The 15778-nt window shown below is 45.6% G+C and overlaps 1 protein-coding gene across 2 annotated transcripts in view; it reads right to left on the reverse strand.

The window, feature by feature from the left end:
* Positions 1-2569: 2569 nt before the first annotated feature.
* WASL (WASP like actin nucleation promoting factor) overlaps positions 2570-15778 on the reverse strand; it is a 321008-nt gene continuing 307799 nt past the window's right edge. For both annotated transcript variants that reach the window (XM_085654202.1, XM_085654200.1), the window contains one exon: positions 2570-5086. In XM_085654202.1, the coding sequence (XP_085510328.1) occupies positions 5025-5086 (62 nt within the window). In that variant the 3' untranslated portion in view covers positions 2570-5024. The remainder of the gene's footprint in view (positions 5087-15778) is intronic.

Raw genomic sequence — 15778 nt, forward strand, 5'->3', positions numbered from 1 at the left:
TGGGGTTCCTCTTACATATACAATAAGGTCTTATTGTTGTTTGCAGACCTAACTTATCTCAGTCAACCACAGACACAAGTTGATGCAGTTCAAATTCCTACACCGTGCCTATCTCTTCCCTTCCAATACTGCCAGATTCGATCCCACAAGATCCAATCATTGTTTTAAATGCTTGGCCCCCAAAGCAGATCTAGCACATTTGACATGAACCTGTATGAAAATATGCTCATATTGGGCATCTGTTTTTACCCATATTTCAACCATGGCTGTTTTGTAGTTGTGCCGGATCCCCTTTTAGCTCTCCTGGGGTACACTAGTGATATACCTAAACCCACACACCGACTTGTGTCAACGGCACTTCTGCTGGCCAAGCATGAAACTGTGGTACATTGGGGCAGCAACTGGGTTCCCACCTCCTCAGCCTGGCTTAAAAGCATGACATATTGCGATAGTGTCAGTGAGGACTATCCTGTACTCCAATCCCTATAGATCTTTGGTAACCCCTGCAAGACTATTTACGCACCCTTAAACATGACCTTTCAGATTAATTCTGTTCTTTATCCCTACCCCTCCTCTCAGTCCCTCCCTCTCCCACTACAACGTATGCCCCTCACCTACGCTACGCCCTTTAATTTACATGTGCGCATTTACTGTGAAGATTTATGGTATTTTTGATTATGTCATTCAATGATGGTGCTCTCTACCCCACAATGTATTTCCAATGTACATTAGTATGATGTGCTTCTATGTTGTTATCATATTGACTGATGTGTAGAAACTAATAAATACATTTTCCACAACAACAAAAAGTTACAAAATAGCGTTTTCATAAATATACAGTGAACTAAGACTACCTTACTTAAGTCTCTAGTTCTGTGTAACAACTCCTGAGCCCAGTCAACAAATAGGAATTTTCAGAAGGGTAACTGACAGATGAAAATCAAACACTAAGCTGAAAAGAAACCTCAGTGACCTAAGCCTGCTCACACAAAACCAACTTAAATGTGGCACATTAAAACTACAGTGTACTATTATAGTGATTACCAATTGAGTGGCACTTTCTGTGGTAACCATAGCCGGCGGGATGTTTAGGAAACTTTTTTTAATCATGGAGCTCTCCAAGTTATATTTTGCACTTGCTCATTATACATTGTATGTGAATGTCCCACAGACATTCTATACTGGGCAAAGCATAAATAGTAAATAACTGAAAGGGCCTGCCATCTTTCTTCCTGTGGTGTTCTATGTGAGGCTGCCATTTACATTAGGGTGATCACCTGACTCCATGACACTACGGCACGGTTTCTAGTCTTGGGCTTTTGTGTGAGAACCTTATGCAATCTGAATATTATGGTCTAGGTTTGAGTCCACAACTATTTAGACTAAAACACCTAATACTAAATATTAGCAAGTGAAATGACCTCGACTGGAAGCTGTGTCCTTAATATGAAGTGAAGTGATCCCTTTATTTTACAGGTATCCTACCAACATTTCTATATAAGTTGAAGCCAACACCATAACAAGGTTTACCACTTGCTCTTAAGTAAACTACCTTTGTTATTATTGGGGGAGAAAGAACCACCTTACACTAACTTGAGTTCCTTCACTACTGGGACACCTCTTACAGGGTTGAGCATTGGGCTCGGCCAAGCAGCAAAATGCACCTTACAGACCGGTAGGCTCACCTTTGTAGAGGCTCGAGTACATCATGTTAAGCATAACACAATCTGCAATCTAGCACTAGTCAACCACCTGTGCTTTCAGTGGTCTGTATAGCTTTCTTGGCATCCTAGCACATATCCTGCACTAAAACAGACTTCCTGCTCACAAAACACAAACAAATTTGTTATTCTTTTACGTCGCTGTTGCTTAATTAGTCTCGATTTTCTGGTTCCCCCACTTCCCTTTGCTAGTCAGCATGGTTTAGTGGCCTCAGTGGACTCGTTATCATCTGATAGTCGCAGTACCGTCCTACACGTTATAGTTTAGTTGTGCCTCTTATGTGAATTAAATTCAACAGATAGCTTATTCAGTTCGCTTTCCTTAAAGAATGCATCAGCCTCATGAAAACGTGAGCACAAATTCAGACCTAAACCTACAGGACACACAAAGTTAATTCTAGCGTGCGCTTTATACATGCGCACAACTGCCAGATATCTCCAAAGTATGGGAAACTGCCCTCCCAAGACCACTGCCAGCCATCGCACTTTGCAGAACACTGTGATCGGATATGGTCCTATTGCTTTTTGGCAAGAGAAGGGCTCTTCAGTGGCATGACCTTGAAAAGTTAATGCATCACTTACTTGCAACACCAGTTGCTGTGCAGGGAGCTCCAGCAGCTGAGGGATTTGCCAGTCTGTTATATTTTTGAACTTATTGTGTGTTGATTCAGTGGTGTGTGCCAACTTTCCCTAGACATGGCAGCAATACAGATTTATACTATTAATAACTGCTTTGTGATTGTAGGGTAATGTTCACACAGCATTTAAAGCATACATGTTGCATTCTGACCTTCCTATTTTTGTACAAATGTACTTTGAACAGTGATGGCAGAAAGAGACGAACACTGTCTGGACCAAATACATTTTATTAAGCTCCATGATAAATTGCCACCAGTGCAACGTTCTATTCACTGTACATTTAAAAAAAATTACATACAAACCAAGTATGTTTGACGAGTGAAAACAACTGAATATTAAGCCCTTGCAGTTTCAGACAATAAGTGATTAGCAGATGCCGCCTATGCATACGGTATAAAGATGCAAAAGCCTCATGCTAATAGGTTCTGTTAGTTAAATTCAAATACTGTGGGGAAAGAAGCAATTAACAGGTGCATAAATGATTGTTTGTGGTTTAAAAAACAGCAGTTTAAGTTATCTGATGCCATGAAAGAGTATCTTGTGCCCACTGTTTAAGTGCTGAAGTGCAAAAGAAAAGCAGAGGATCGCACATTCCTTGAAAGGCATGGGGTTATTATCTGCTGCTATGTTTAAAGGATACTCTGTTTTAGATGCTCTGCAGCAACACACCAGAAGTTAAATTAACTCACTCAATGAGTTACATTTTTTGTAACTTTTGCTCGTTTCCGTCTGGTCATCCGTAGTGCTAAGAGGCCATAAATTGGGCAGATATAGCACTTTATGGAAAAATAACATGAACGTGAGAAAGAGTTCTCCTGAATGCAAGTTTTTTCGAGTGGGGCTTAATTACATTATGTGAATGTAAAATAAAACTAAATGTATTCCTGGAGCAGCGGAATAAAACACCACTCATTGTCAATATTTCAGAGTTGAGATCATGGCTTGAAATTACACCATATTTTTGATAAATCTATGAAACATACAACCCAACCAAGAGACGATCAAAAAAGCTGGAATCCAATTTTTGTGCACCAATTCGAAACCTGCAAGAGATTTTATTTTTCCCCAGCCCTGTACACATATAGTAACGTTGATTACATTAAATGTAAAGTTAGCTCAAATATGCATATTTTGAGCCTGCAGGATTAATGCGGGTAACATTGTGCATCATTATTTTCACAACAGTTTGCAGGTACAATATATTTTTCATTTACTTAAGACAGACCACAAAGGCTCAGCCTATTAGGATCAAGTGAACTTCAGCTCTGCTTCGCACTTGTCTTCTGATATCCTCGAACCGTTGGACCTAGATACATCATTTATTTGCATTTAGACGTAATTACACAACTTCTATTTATGTTCAGCTATTGGGACTCTCCAATTTGGATTTCACCCGTTCAAACATTTTCTATAAAGGCCTGCTAGTGGAAGTTAAAGCTTGAGCTGTACATTTAGTGCTTTTTGAAGGGTAAGTGTGCTCTCGCTTTAAAGCTAGTGTTTAACGTTCACTATGATTGTGCATTCTATAGGACGATACTAGGGTAAACTGCTTCTTTAACCGGGCGGTAGACTGTATAGCGGTGTGCACACATGTACATATATACCTTTCCTCACTGTACAGTTGAAAGAAATGACAATTATAGGTTTTAAGTATACATATACAACTGCGGTCGTTGAATGTTAACATTCTGTACGGTTACTGTGTGGTGTCTAACGCACACTATACAAAGGAAAATCAGGTTTCCAAGTTCTTGACACTTTTAAAATTCATTGAACATGATTGACGGAAACATAAGCCCTACAGTCTCAATCACCAAAAAAGCATCCCCAAAGCCGGAAATTAATTATCAACATTAACAATTATAAGATACATTCATTTTGAAAATGGCTCGGTATCTGAATACACCTACCCTATACAGTAAAACTGTGATTTTAATTCAAATTAGAATAAAGAGCAAGTAGGGCACAATTAAATAAAGTATGCCAAATGGTTTAATTAATGCATGTTTTAAATATTGCTGCCATTCAACAGCGGATCTCGCTGCAGCATGGGTTAAGACACATTAACAGTTCATGCCAGGTTCTGCGCAGTCTCGTAGTATTTTAGTGAAATGCTGTTTTGCACAGAAATGTAGTGTGCTAAAAATCGTGCAAAAAGTTAGATTCGCCTCGACCTCCAATGCAGCACTCCCTCTGCAACGAGGAGGCTAAATAAAAAGATCAGCATTATTTAAAAAATAGTGTAGTGCTCTTACTAAGTTTTAATACGAAAATCTAGATACAGAAAAGTAAGGTATGAAAATAGTGTTTTCTTTTTGCATTATAACTTACAATTAGAAGTGTTTTGTCGTTCTCATACGTTACATTGAAACTCCCTTATTTGATTCATGGAATGGAACATTTACATATCAACATAACGATGTAAACTTGCGCTCATCAAGTGGGAGTATCTTGGATGGTTATGACAAAACTTTACTGATCAGACTGAGGTATTGCACAGATTATTAAAAAAGCGAAAAGGCAACAAAAATATACAGCAAATTGGTAGAACATTTACATGATAATTTTACAGTATTCATAGACAGGAAGTAGTGTTTAGTATTCATTCACCTTAAAAAAAATATATAATATATATTCATATATATGTATGTATATATATATTGATCAATCATCCCATTCATCGTCATCTTCAAAATCTTCTTCATCATCTTCATCCTCATCCTCATCTAAAAGGAGAAAACAAGTTTCAATATTTATTAGAGCTCAGGCTTGTGTACACCAAACCATATTAAGTCCATCTCAAAATGGTACTTTCCCTCCACTCTCACTAGTCTATCTCAAAGTCACCAACAGGTTTCCTATTCTCCAGTAGTACCGCAGCCCATGAAGACTGAATGGAAGGTTCAAAATGTTTATTCTACTTTTTGACATGGATACAGGAAATTGTTTTTACAGTTTGACAAATGTGTAAAACCAATCCACAAAAAAAACGTTTTAAAGAAATTTTAATTTTCAAGTGGATCCTGTCCAAATTCTAGCTACCAACATGTTAGTAGATTTAGAAAGACCTCGAATTCAAAACTACTTTATAGGGCGAGACACATAACTGTCTCGTCCTCTATTTGTCAAATTCACAAAGACCTTTCAGCATGTAGGTGTGAGTTAACATTCATTTATTCCCCATTGTACAGTAGTAAGGCACACCTACTCCGGGATACAATGCTTAGTGAACAGAGCCCCTAGAGAACAACTTTTTAAAATCAACAGCCAAATCAACTATTTAGTAATGATAGCAATGGCAAGGGCAACCAGTTTCATGTTTGATCACAAGAGCAGTGGCTTGTTGATTGAAGCTACCGGTCGGCTGAAGAGACCAAGAGGACTACATTAATCCCAACCCACAGCCTCAAAGACTAAGAAAACAGCCTATTATTTTTCAAGACCTTTCATTACTGATCATTATTCCAGCGAAATCCAAACATCAAGGTTATCTCATAGTAACAATCAGACATTGTTTCGACTTGCAGAGTATTGAATATTTTTGCAGGGAAAAAGGGAAGTTTTAAATAAGGTTGTATTGTAAAATAAGATTTGGATATCCTACAGAGTAGCTAGGGAAAAGTGGACGGTAGCTCCTCCTGTGCAAGCAAGTGCAAACACAAACAAGCATTTGTAAAGCCAATAGGTCTTGAATATGTGAGAGCTATTGATTTGCCAAAATCTTTGAGCCATGTTATACAGTAGCGTGGCAGCAGTTCAGCATGGCTAAGAGTTAGTGGCGTAAAGGAGAATGGTGTGAAGTGGCGTTGAACAACAGAGCAGAGTTGGGTAGAGCAACAGAGGAGTTGGGTAGAGCAACATAGAGGAGTTGAGTAGAGCGGAGAGGAGTGGAGAGGCACAGAGTTGTTTGCTGTACTTGGGCTTTTCCAACAATTCAAGCTAAAGAAATCAATTTAATGTTTACTCTCCAATTTCAAATACCTTCACATTTTCAGAGCTTTTCCCAATTTTTATTTCATATGCATTTTTTTTTATACATGTATACTTTATAACTGTAAATAATAAAGAACAAGTTACTTACCTTCGGTAACGATAGATCTGTAAGATACATTAGTTAGTTATAGATTCCTTACCTTAGAATTACCCACAGGCGTCAGACTGGATCAGGAAAGATTTTTCGTCAGCAGTACCTCTGCGCGTCGGAAGGTGGCGTTGGTCGGCTCCGCGTCCGTCGGAGTCGTGGTCGCTGGGATGACGTCATGGTAGCTACTTAGACGTCAGTTTTGTACACGAATTTCCGTGCCAGAAACGCAGAGCCATGCAAGACACTGACCACTGGTGCACAAAACTAGGGCCCTGAAAGGATGTCCTTAACCCAAGAAATCAGTTCGCAGAACGGGGAGGATGGGTGGGGCGGTAAGGAATCTATACCTAACTAATGTTTCTTACAGATATATCGTTACCGAAGGTAAGTAACTTGTTCATCTGAAAGAAACACGTTAGTTATCGATTCCTTACCCGAGAACAGATACCCTGGCAATACCAACCCCGGTGGTGGGTCTGCGAACCAAGGTCACACAAGAAAATCCTGGAGAATAGAACGGCCAAAGAAGCCGTCTCTCCGGACTTGGCTGTCCAGACAGTAGTGTTTGGTAAACGTGTGCAGTGATGCTCATGTAGCTGTCTGACAGATGTCATGTAGAGGAACTCCTCTCCCCAAGGCCGTAGTGGCTGCCGTCACCCTGGTAGAATGGGCACGCAGCCCCACAGGAGGCTCCTTCTTTGCTAAGGAGTAGCAGGTTTGGATGCACAAAACAACCCATCGAGAGATGGTTCGCTTGTGTACGGCCCGACCTTTCTTGGCACCCACGTAGCTAACAAAGAGTTGGTCATCCACCCGGAACTGCTGTGTGAGATGCAGACAGAAAGAAAGCGCATGTTTTGGGTCCAGAAGGTGGAGCCTCTCTTCCACTTTTGAGGGATGAGGATGTGGAAATAAACGTCCTGCAAGTCCAACGCTACCACCCAGTCTCCAGGGTCGAGGGCAGACAAGACCTGAGCGAGCTTCAACATCTTGAACTTCTCCTTCCGGAGGAAGCGGTTGACGTTCCGGAGATCTAAGATAGGACGCAGGCCCTTGTCCTTCTTGGGTACCAGAAAGTAGTGGGAGTAACAACCATGACCTACTTTTGGAGCAGGAACGCGCTCGCTGGTGCCCTATGCCAAGAAAGCCGTAACTTCCTGTTGGAGAAGGCCCAGGTGATCCACAGACATGCGGTGGTATTGAGGTGGCATGGCTGTAGGGGTAGCCTTGAAGGGGAGGGAGTAGCCCCTTCGGACTATTTGCAAAACACACCTGTCCGACGTGATGGTCCACCAGTGGGGGAGGTGATGGCAAATCCTGCCGCCCACTGGCGTTTGATGGGCCCGAAAGGTCAGACTAGGAGGGTTTGGAGGCTGCTGCAGAGGGGGGTTGGTGGACTGGCCTGCCCGCTGGCACCCTGAACCACAGCGCTGGTTCCTACGTCCCCAGCCGCACAAAGGTTGGTCAACTTGCTGTGGCCTGTGGCTCTGGGTGGGACGTAGTGGGGCATCCCTTCCGTAGCCACAAAAGGGGCGAAAAGCAGACTACGCTTGGCGGCTGGAGAGGCCCTAGGACTTGGCCGTAGCCCATGAGTCCTTGAGAAGCGACGGCCATCAAAAGGCATGTCCATCAAGGTGTTCTGGACATCCCCTGAAAGGCAAGTAGATCTCCAGGCGTAGCGAAGAAGGGCTACAGACATGGAAATAGTCCTGCCTAGAAAGTCGGCGGTATCCAGCCCACAACGGATGGTAAACTTAGCCGCAATCATCCTATCGTGTTGGGCCTGGGCCACATGCCCAAAAGGACGTCGGTAAGGGCCTCATTGAACGGCAGCAGGGGCTCCAAAGAGCTCACTGCCGGCTGAAGCACCTCTGTCAGGAGCTTCGTCCTGACCGCCACCGTACGAAGCTCGAGGTTGAGGGCTTCGGCCGCCCTACGCAACACCACTGCGTATGACGCTCCCTCCTCCGTAGCCACGGTAGGAGGAGACAACATGCCAAGGTCAGGAGATGTGTCAAGACCACTGGCATCCACCAGTTCCTCCCTCCAGTCCTTCTCAGACTCCACCTGATCAGTTAAAGGGTCGAGCAATGTCGGTCTGGCTCCACCTCAGGATGGAGGCCGGGGTCGACGCCGACCGACGGGGAGAAGTCGAAGAGCGACAATGCTTCTTCGACTTCTTTTTGTGCTTCGACTTACCCGACCCAGAGTGTGAAGACTTTGATGACTTGGACGAGAAGAGCCGACTGCCGGCGCCCAAGCAGCTTCCGGGACTGCTCCCGCAAAGCCTTCGGCGCCATCGACCGGCAGTCGGAGCACGACTTGGGGTCATGGTCACGCTCCAGGCAAAAGAGACACACGCGGTGCTGATCCATAACAGACATCAGTCAACATCAGTTGGGTACAGGAACGGCAAGCCCTGAAGCCGCGCATCCCTCGTGCACCAGGAGTCGATACTCAAACAAGAAGTAGACAAAAGTTGAGAAAAAAAACTGTCAAAAAGTGACTGGAGGTACCGTTTTCTCCGGTTCTGCGCTGGCTGCTGGAAAAAGAAAGAACTGACATCAGCATGCGAGGGTGGCATCTAAGTAGCTACTGCGATGTTATCCCGGCGACTACGGCGCCAACGATGGACGCAGAGCCAACCGACGCCACCTTCCGACGTGCAGCGGTACTGCTGACTAAAAAACTTTCCAGATCCAGTCTGAGACCTAGGGGTAATTCTAAGGTAAGAAATCTATAACTAACGTGTTTCTTTCAGATATAGCAGAATAATAAAGTATAAGGGGTCATAGACCCCAGATAAGGAACCACTGCACTAGCATGGCCAAATGTGTGGAATTTAGCTCATATTGCCTGATAAATGGGTGCCACTTCTCGCCCCCCTTCTCCAGTAGTAGGTTGACGTTCAGCTATAGCAGGTGCTTGAGCTATGTTTAAATTTGCTGAATGCATGGTCGCTTTATTTGTATCAAATTTAAAACAGTACTCAATTGTTAATGTTACGACAGGTCATAAGGAATATGCTACTTACCAGTATGCATCTGTTCTTGGCATGTAGAGCTGCAGATCTATACACTGTGCATAGATCGCCATCTGGTGTTGGGCCCGGATGTTTGCAGTTTGTTTTTCCTCTTGGAAAGTCTTTGGAAGTCACGAGTTCGGTGACTCCTCCTTTGGTTCGTATTGCGCATGAGCTTCGGCTCCATCCTAAGATTGTTTTTCGCCAGCAGGGAAAGATGGAGCGTAGTAGTAACAGTAAAGAAACCCATGTGTATTGTATCTGAATAAGATAAGACTGGAACGGATACAGGTAGCCGGGGAGGCGGGTGGGCGTGTATAGATCTGCAGCTCTACATGCCAAGAACAGATGCATACTGGTAAGTAGCATATTCCGTTCGAGGCATATGAGCTGCAGATTATACACTGTGTATAGATTATATAGCAGTACCCAACCCTAGCGGCGACCACCGGAATCCGTTGCAGTCGTTTGAAACAGTGTTTTTAGTACAGCTTGGCCCACACTAGCTTGTTGCTTGGTTTGCACATCTACACAGTAATGTTTTGTGAAGGTGTGCGGTGTTGACCATGTCGCTGCCTTGCAGATGTCATCTAGTGGTATGTTCCCTAGGAAAGCCATAGAAGCCCCTATCTTCCTTGTAGAGTGGGCTTTAGGGGGAACCGATAGCATTCGTTTTGCTTTGTGGTAGCAAATCTGTATGCATTTTACAATCCACCTAGCTATCCCTGATTTGGAAATAAGGTTGCCTTTGTGTGGTGGGGAGAAGGAAACAAATAGCGGTTTGGTTTTTCTGAAAGGTTGTGTTCTCTGGATGTAATAAAGTAAAGCCCTTTTAACACCCAGTGTGTGTAAGGCTCTTTCTGCAACTGTTTGGGGTTCCGAGAAAAAGACTGGTAATTCTACCGACTGGTTTAAATGGAATGGAGAAATGACTTTGGGTAGAAATTTTGGATTGGTGCGGAGTACAACCTTGTTGTGATGCATCTGAAGAAAAGGTTCCTGTATAGTGAGCGCCTGTATTTCACTAACTCTTCTGAGGGAAGTGATGGCCACTAGAAAAGCTGTTTTCCATGTGAGAAATTGCAGCTCACACTTATGTAGAGGTTCGAAAGGGGGTCCCATTAACCGTGTGAGAACTATATTCAAGTTCCAAACAGGTGAGGGTGGCACTCTGGGTGGAATTACTCTTTTGAGGCCTTCCATAAAGGCCGTGATGGCAGGCACTTTGAAAAGTGAGAGGTGCTGCCTATTTTGTAAATAGGCAGCAATTGCAGCGAGGTGTAACCGAATGGAAGTATATGCTAGGTTACACCTTTGTAAATGGAGTAAATAACATATAATGTGCTGTATGGATACATTTAAAGGATTGATTGCGTTGTTGTGGCAGTAAACCACAAATCTTTTCCACTTTGCTGCATAGCACGCCCTAATAGTAGGGCGCCTAGCTTCCCTGATAATGTTCATGCAATCAGGGGGAAGGTTAAGGTATCCAAATTCTAGGACCTCAGGAGCCAGATCGCAATGTTGAGTTGAGCTGGGTCCGGGTGCCTGATCTCTCCATGGTTCTGGGTTAGGAGGCATGGCGAGAGGCGTAGCTTTTGGTGTGGTTCTACTGAGAGTTCCAGCAGTGTGGTGTACCACGGCTGTCTGGCCCATGTAGGACCTACCAGGATCAGAGTTAGGGAATGCTGCTGTAGCTTTCGCACCACTAATGGAATTAGTGGGAGAGGTGTAAAAGCGTATGCAAATTTGTTTGACCAGTTCATCCATATCGCATTGCCTTCGGACAATGGGTGTGGATATCTGGCGGCGAAGCTTGGGCATTTTTTGTTTTCGTGGGTGGCGAATAGGTCTATGTGTGGATGTCCCCACTTCTGAAAGAACGGGTGAAGAACCTGTGGGTGAAGTTCCCACTCGTGGATCTACTGTGTCTGCCTGCTCAGCAGATCTGCCACGGTGTTTTGTACTCCTGGGATGTGTTGGGCTAGGAGAAAAATCTTTTGTGGAATTGCCCATCTCCATATGCTCTGTGCTAACTGAGAGAGCTGTGGAGAGTGTGTGCCCCCCTGTTTTTGAATGTAGTACATGGCAGTCATGTTGTCTGTGCGAATGAGGACTGTCTTGCCTGAAATCTGCGCCTGGAAGGATTTTAGGGCGAGGAAGATCGCCAGTAACTCCAGATGATTGATGTGGAGTAACTTCTGTTGCGGCGTCCACGTGCCCTGTGCTGTGAGATGTAACAGATGAGCTCCCCAGCCGGAGAGCGATGCATCTGCTGTTAGGATTATTTGTGGGACCGGGTCCAGGAACGGTCGACCTCTGGAAAGGTTTGTGGTGTTCCACCACTGCAGAGAGCGATGGGTGCGACCGTCTACCAACACCAGATCTGTCAGTTGTCCCTGGGCCTGGTTCAACTGGCGCACCAAGCACTCTTGGAGTGGACGCATTTGGAGTCTTGCATGGGGCACTATAAAGATGCAAGAGGCCATCATCCCTATGAGCTGCATAAACACTCTTTCTGGGAGAGAGTGTTGACATAGGAATTTTTGACGCAGCGCCTGTATTTTTGCAATCCTGGCAGGATTGGGATAGGCTATAGCTTTTGTGGTGTCTATGGTGGCACCGAGATACTGTTTTGTGTGTTATGGTACCAGGTGGGATTTTTGATGGTTCACCGTGAAACCTAGCTGGTGAAGTAGTTGGACCGTAGCGGCGGTATGTTGCACACATTGTTGGTAGGACGTGGCTTTTATCAGCCAATCGTCCAGATAGGGAAAGACGTGAATGTGCTGTCTTCTGAGGTGGGCAGCCACTACTGCCAGGCACTTGGTGAAAACCCTTGGTGCTGTTACCCCGAATGGGAGCACCTTGAACTGGTAGTGTTGTCCGTCTACCACAAACCTGAGGTACTTTCTGTGAGACTGGCATACTGGGATGTGAAAGTACGCATCTTTCAAGTCCAGAGTGGTGAGAAAATCGTTCTGGGAGAGAAGTGGAAGAACCTGTTGGAGGGTTACCATGTGAAAATGGTCTGAATGAATGTAGGTGTTTAGAGGTCTGAGATCTAAAATGGGTCGTAGGGTCTCGTCTGTCTTTGGAATTAGAAAGTACAGGGAGTAGACCCCTAAATTTTGTTGATTTATGGGGACCTGCTCTATTGCTCCTTTTTGCAGGAGGGAGATCACCTCTTGTGTTAGTAGCGCAGTATGTTCTTGCGACATAGGGCGGTGCCTGGGTGGAATGTTGGGGGGTGTAGATGTTAATTCTAGGCAATACCTTGACTGAATAATTTGTGTCACCCATCTGTCTGAGGTGATTGTCTCCCAGACGTGAAGGAAATGTTGTAGTCTGCCTCCGACCGGAGTGGAATGGTCTGGAGGGAGCGGGGGAAAGTCATTGGGCAGGAGGTGTGGCAGAGCGGGCGGTATTTGTTTTGCCTCTGCCCTTATTATTAATGCCTCTGTATCCGCCTCTTTGATAACCCTTCGTGAAGGTAGATTGAGGAGGGGATTTATAGGACGTGGATGCACTGTCCGAGGAGTAGCCTCTGCCCATGCCCCAAAAGGAAGAACAGCGAAAGGAGCGCCTGGGAGTCTGTGTTTATAGGGCTCCCATAGATTTCGCCGTGTCTGTATCTTTTTTCATTTTTTCGAGGGCTTCGTCTACTTTGGGGCCAAATAAATGATCTTGGTCGAATGGGTAATTTAATATAGAGGCTTGAACCTCTGGTTTAAACCCTGAAACCCTGAGCCAGGCATGGCGACGGAGAAGGACACTGGTGTTTATGGCCCTGGAGGTTGCATCTGCTGCATCTAGGGCACATCGTATCGAGGTATTGGTTATTGTTTTTCCCTCTTGAATAAGTTCATTAGCCCTAGTCTTGTACTTTTCAGGGAGATGGTGCACGATGGTCTCTAACTCATCATAATGCGCCCTGTCGTAACGGGCCAACAGTGCTTGCGTATTGGCAATACGCCAGATATTGGCCGCTTCTGACGCAGTGCGCTTCCCTGACGCATCTAGGAGCTTGGACTCTGTCAGGTGGGGGCGCCTCGCCTGACGCCTGAGAATTTGAGCGCTTCCTAGCTGTAGACACCACTAGGGAATCTAATGGTGCAGGGCCTTTAATTTAAGAAGGGTCTGTGGGGGCGGCTTTGTATTTCTTCTCTATCCGAGGGTTTAGGACCCTGGCCCTGACTGGGTCTGTAAAAACCTCAGGGGCATGTTTAATTACGCCCTTTAACATAGGTAGAATGGCAGTGGATCTATGTTTATCGTCAAAGGTGTCTAGGAGAAAATCCTCTTCCACTGGGTCAGTATGTAACTCCACCCCGTGGCGCCTGTTGTAACAAATGGTGAAAACCCAAGGAATCTTCAGGAGGGGATGGCCTAGATGGATAAAGGTCATCTTGTGGGACATCTGGGATGTCCGGATTGTTATAATTATCCCATGGGTCTGGAGATCCAGTAGGGGTGGGATCTTGTGGCACATCTGCTGAGTCATAGTAAGGGTCCCCAAAATCATCTGGGACAGGAGACAAGGTGGGGGGAACGATGAGGTGGTGGAGGTGGAGAGGGAGGAGGAGGAGGAGGAGGTGGGGAAGGCACCCTGAAAGGAGAGGTAGCAATGTCCTTTCTCTTTGGAGGTGGAGGTGGAGCTGGCTTGTCCAAGTGTCTCTTTTTTGAAGACAATGTCAAGTGTCCAGTCTTTGGATCCTTGGTGAGGGTTATTTGCAAAGGATCCGGTGTGAAAAGCTGTGACACTGGTTGTTCGGTCGGCGCCTAAGGTTTCGGGGCCGACGGCTTTTTAGGTTTGTCGAAGCCGTGCTTCCTTGGAATCTCCGTTTTTTTGGTCGGTGCCGAAGAAGGTCTCGGCACGGGAGTGTCGGTGCCGAGGGTCTTGTGATGTTTGGTCGGCGCCGGAGGGGCAGGTTTCGACCCCGAAGGCTTCGGTGCTGGGTTCGGTGTGGAGGTGGAGGCCGATTTTTTCTTCAGTGCCGAAGGGTGTTTCTAGGCACCGGTGGTCGGCTGGCTCGAGCCCGAGCTGCCGGAAGGCTTAATAGGCTTCTTTACCGGGCCCGAAGGTGGGGTGTGAGAAGCAGTGTCCTTGGTCTTGCCTAGGCCCGGAGGCGATGGTGTGACCGAAGCCTTTTTCGGTATCGGCGTGGGAGGGGGAATTGTATTCACGACCCGCTGTGCCGGGGTGATGTCCTCCACATCTGAGTCGTCGGCCTCGGAAGCGCTGACGAGGTCGTCGTCCTCCTGTTCGATGTCCTGCTGTCCCGGAGCTTCGACGACGTCCCCGAAGATGTCGACTGGAGCGGAGGTCGAGGAGTGCGCCATGTTGCGTCTAGCCCGTCAATCTCGAATGGTCTTCTTTGAGCGAAAAGACTTGCAGGCGGGACAGTCTCGGGCCTCGTGTTCTGGGGAGAGGCAGAGGTTGCACACCTCATGGAGATCGGTGTGGGGAAACTTGGACCCACATCGAGGGCACTTCTTGAAGGGAGTTCTTTCCATCAGCCGAGACCGGAGCCGGAATAGGCCCGAAGGCCGCCGTCGACCACCGGAATCGAAGAAGTGCCGAAGAGAAGATGAATAAGATGATTTATATCTTTGAAGAAGATCGATGAGCGAGGATTTGTGCGTCGATCGGTGAACTGGGAAGTTCGGAACCGGAGCGCGAAGTATTACATCCGAGCCCGATGGCGGAAAAAAACAATCCGAGGATGGAGCCGAAGCCCATGCGCAATACGAACCAAAGGAGGAGTCACCGAACTCGTGACTTCCAAAGACTTTCCAAGAGGAAAAACAAACTGCAAACATCCGGGCCCAACACCAGATGGCGATCTATGCACAGTGTATAATCTGCAGCTCATATGCCTCGAACAGTGTAAATACAAAGAAAAGATCTCATGAGGATCCACAGATAGGTGTCTAAAGCATGTGAGAAAACAGGAAGTGGTGATAACCTGTGGACTCATGTTGACTTTTGTAGCACTTAAGGTATTATTGGCAATCATGGAAAATACTTATTTAGAAATCTATGTGGTCTGACCAAACTACAAGCCCTGGAGTCCTGGTAGTCTGCGGTTACAGATCAATTTGAATTGATAAGCGTATTGGTAGTTTTGGACTCCAAATGCTAGTTGTCTAGCAGCCTCACTGCTGCTATAAGAAGGAAGAGAAATTGTGTAAGCGTCCACCACTGAAATTCAACTGCGTTTCCAGTCAGGAATCGGATATAAAAGTTTAGGCACCCTTAAAGTTTTGCAGCACTAGTTACCTTTAACAGTTCTCACCTGTGACCTTTGT

Source organism: Triturus cristatus, chromosome 4_1, assembly GCF_964204655.1.
Source record: "Triturus cristatus chromosome 4_1, aTriCri1.1, whole genome shotgun sequence".
Lineage (NCBI taxonomy): Eukaryota > Metazoa > Chordata > Amphibia > Caudata > Salamandridae > Triturus > Triturus cristatus.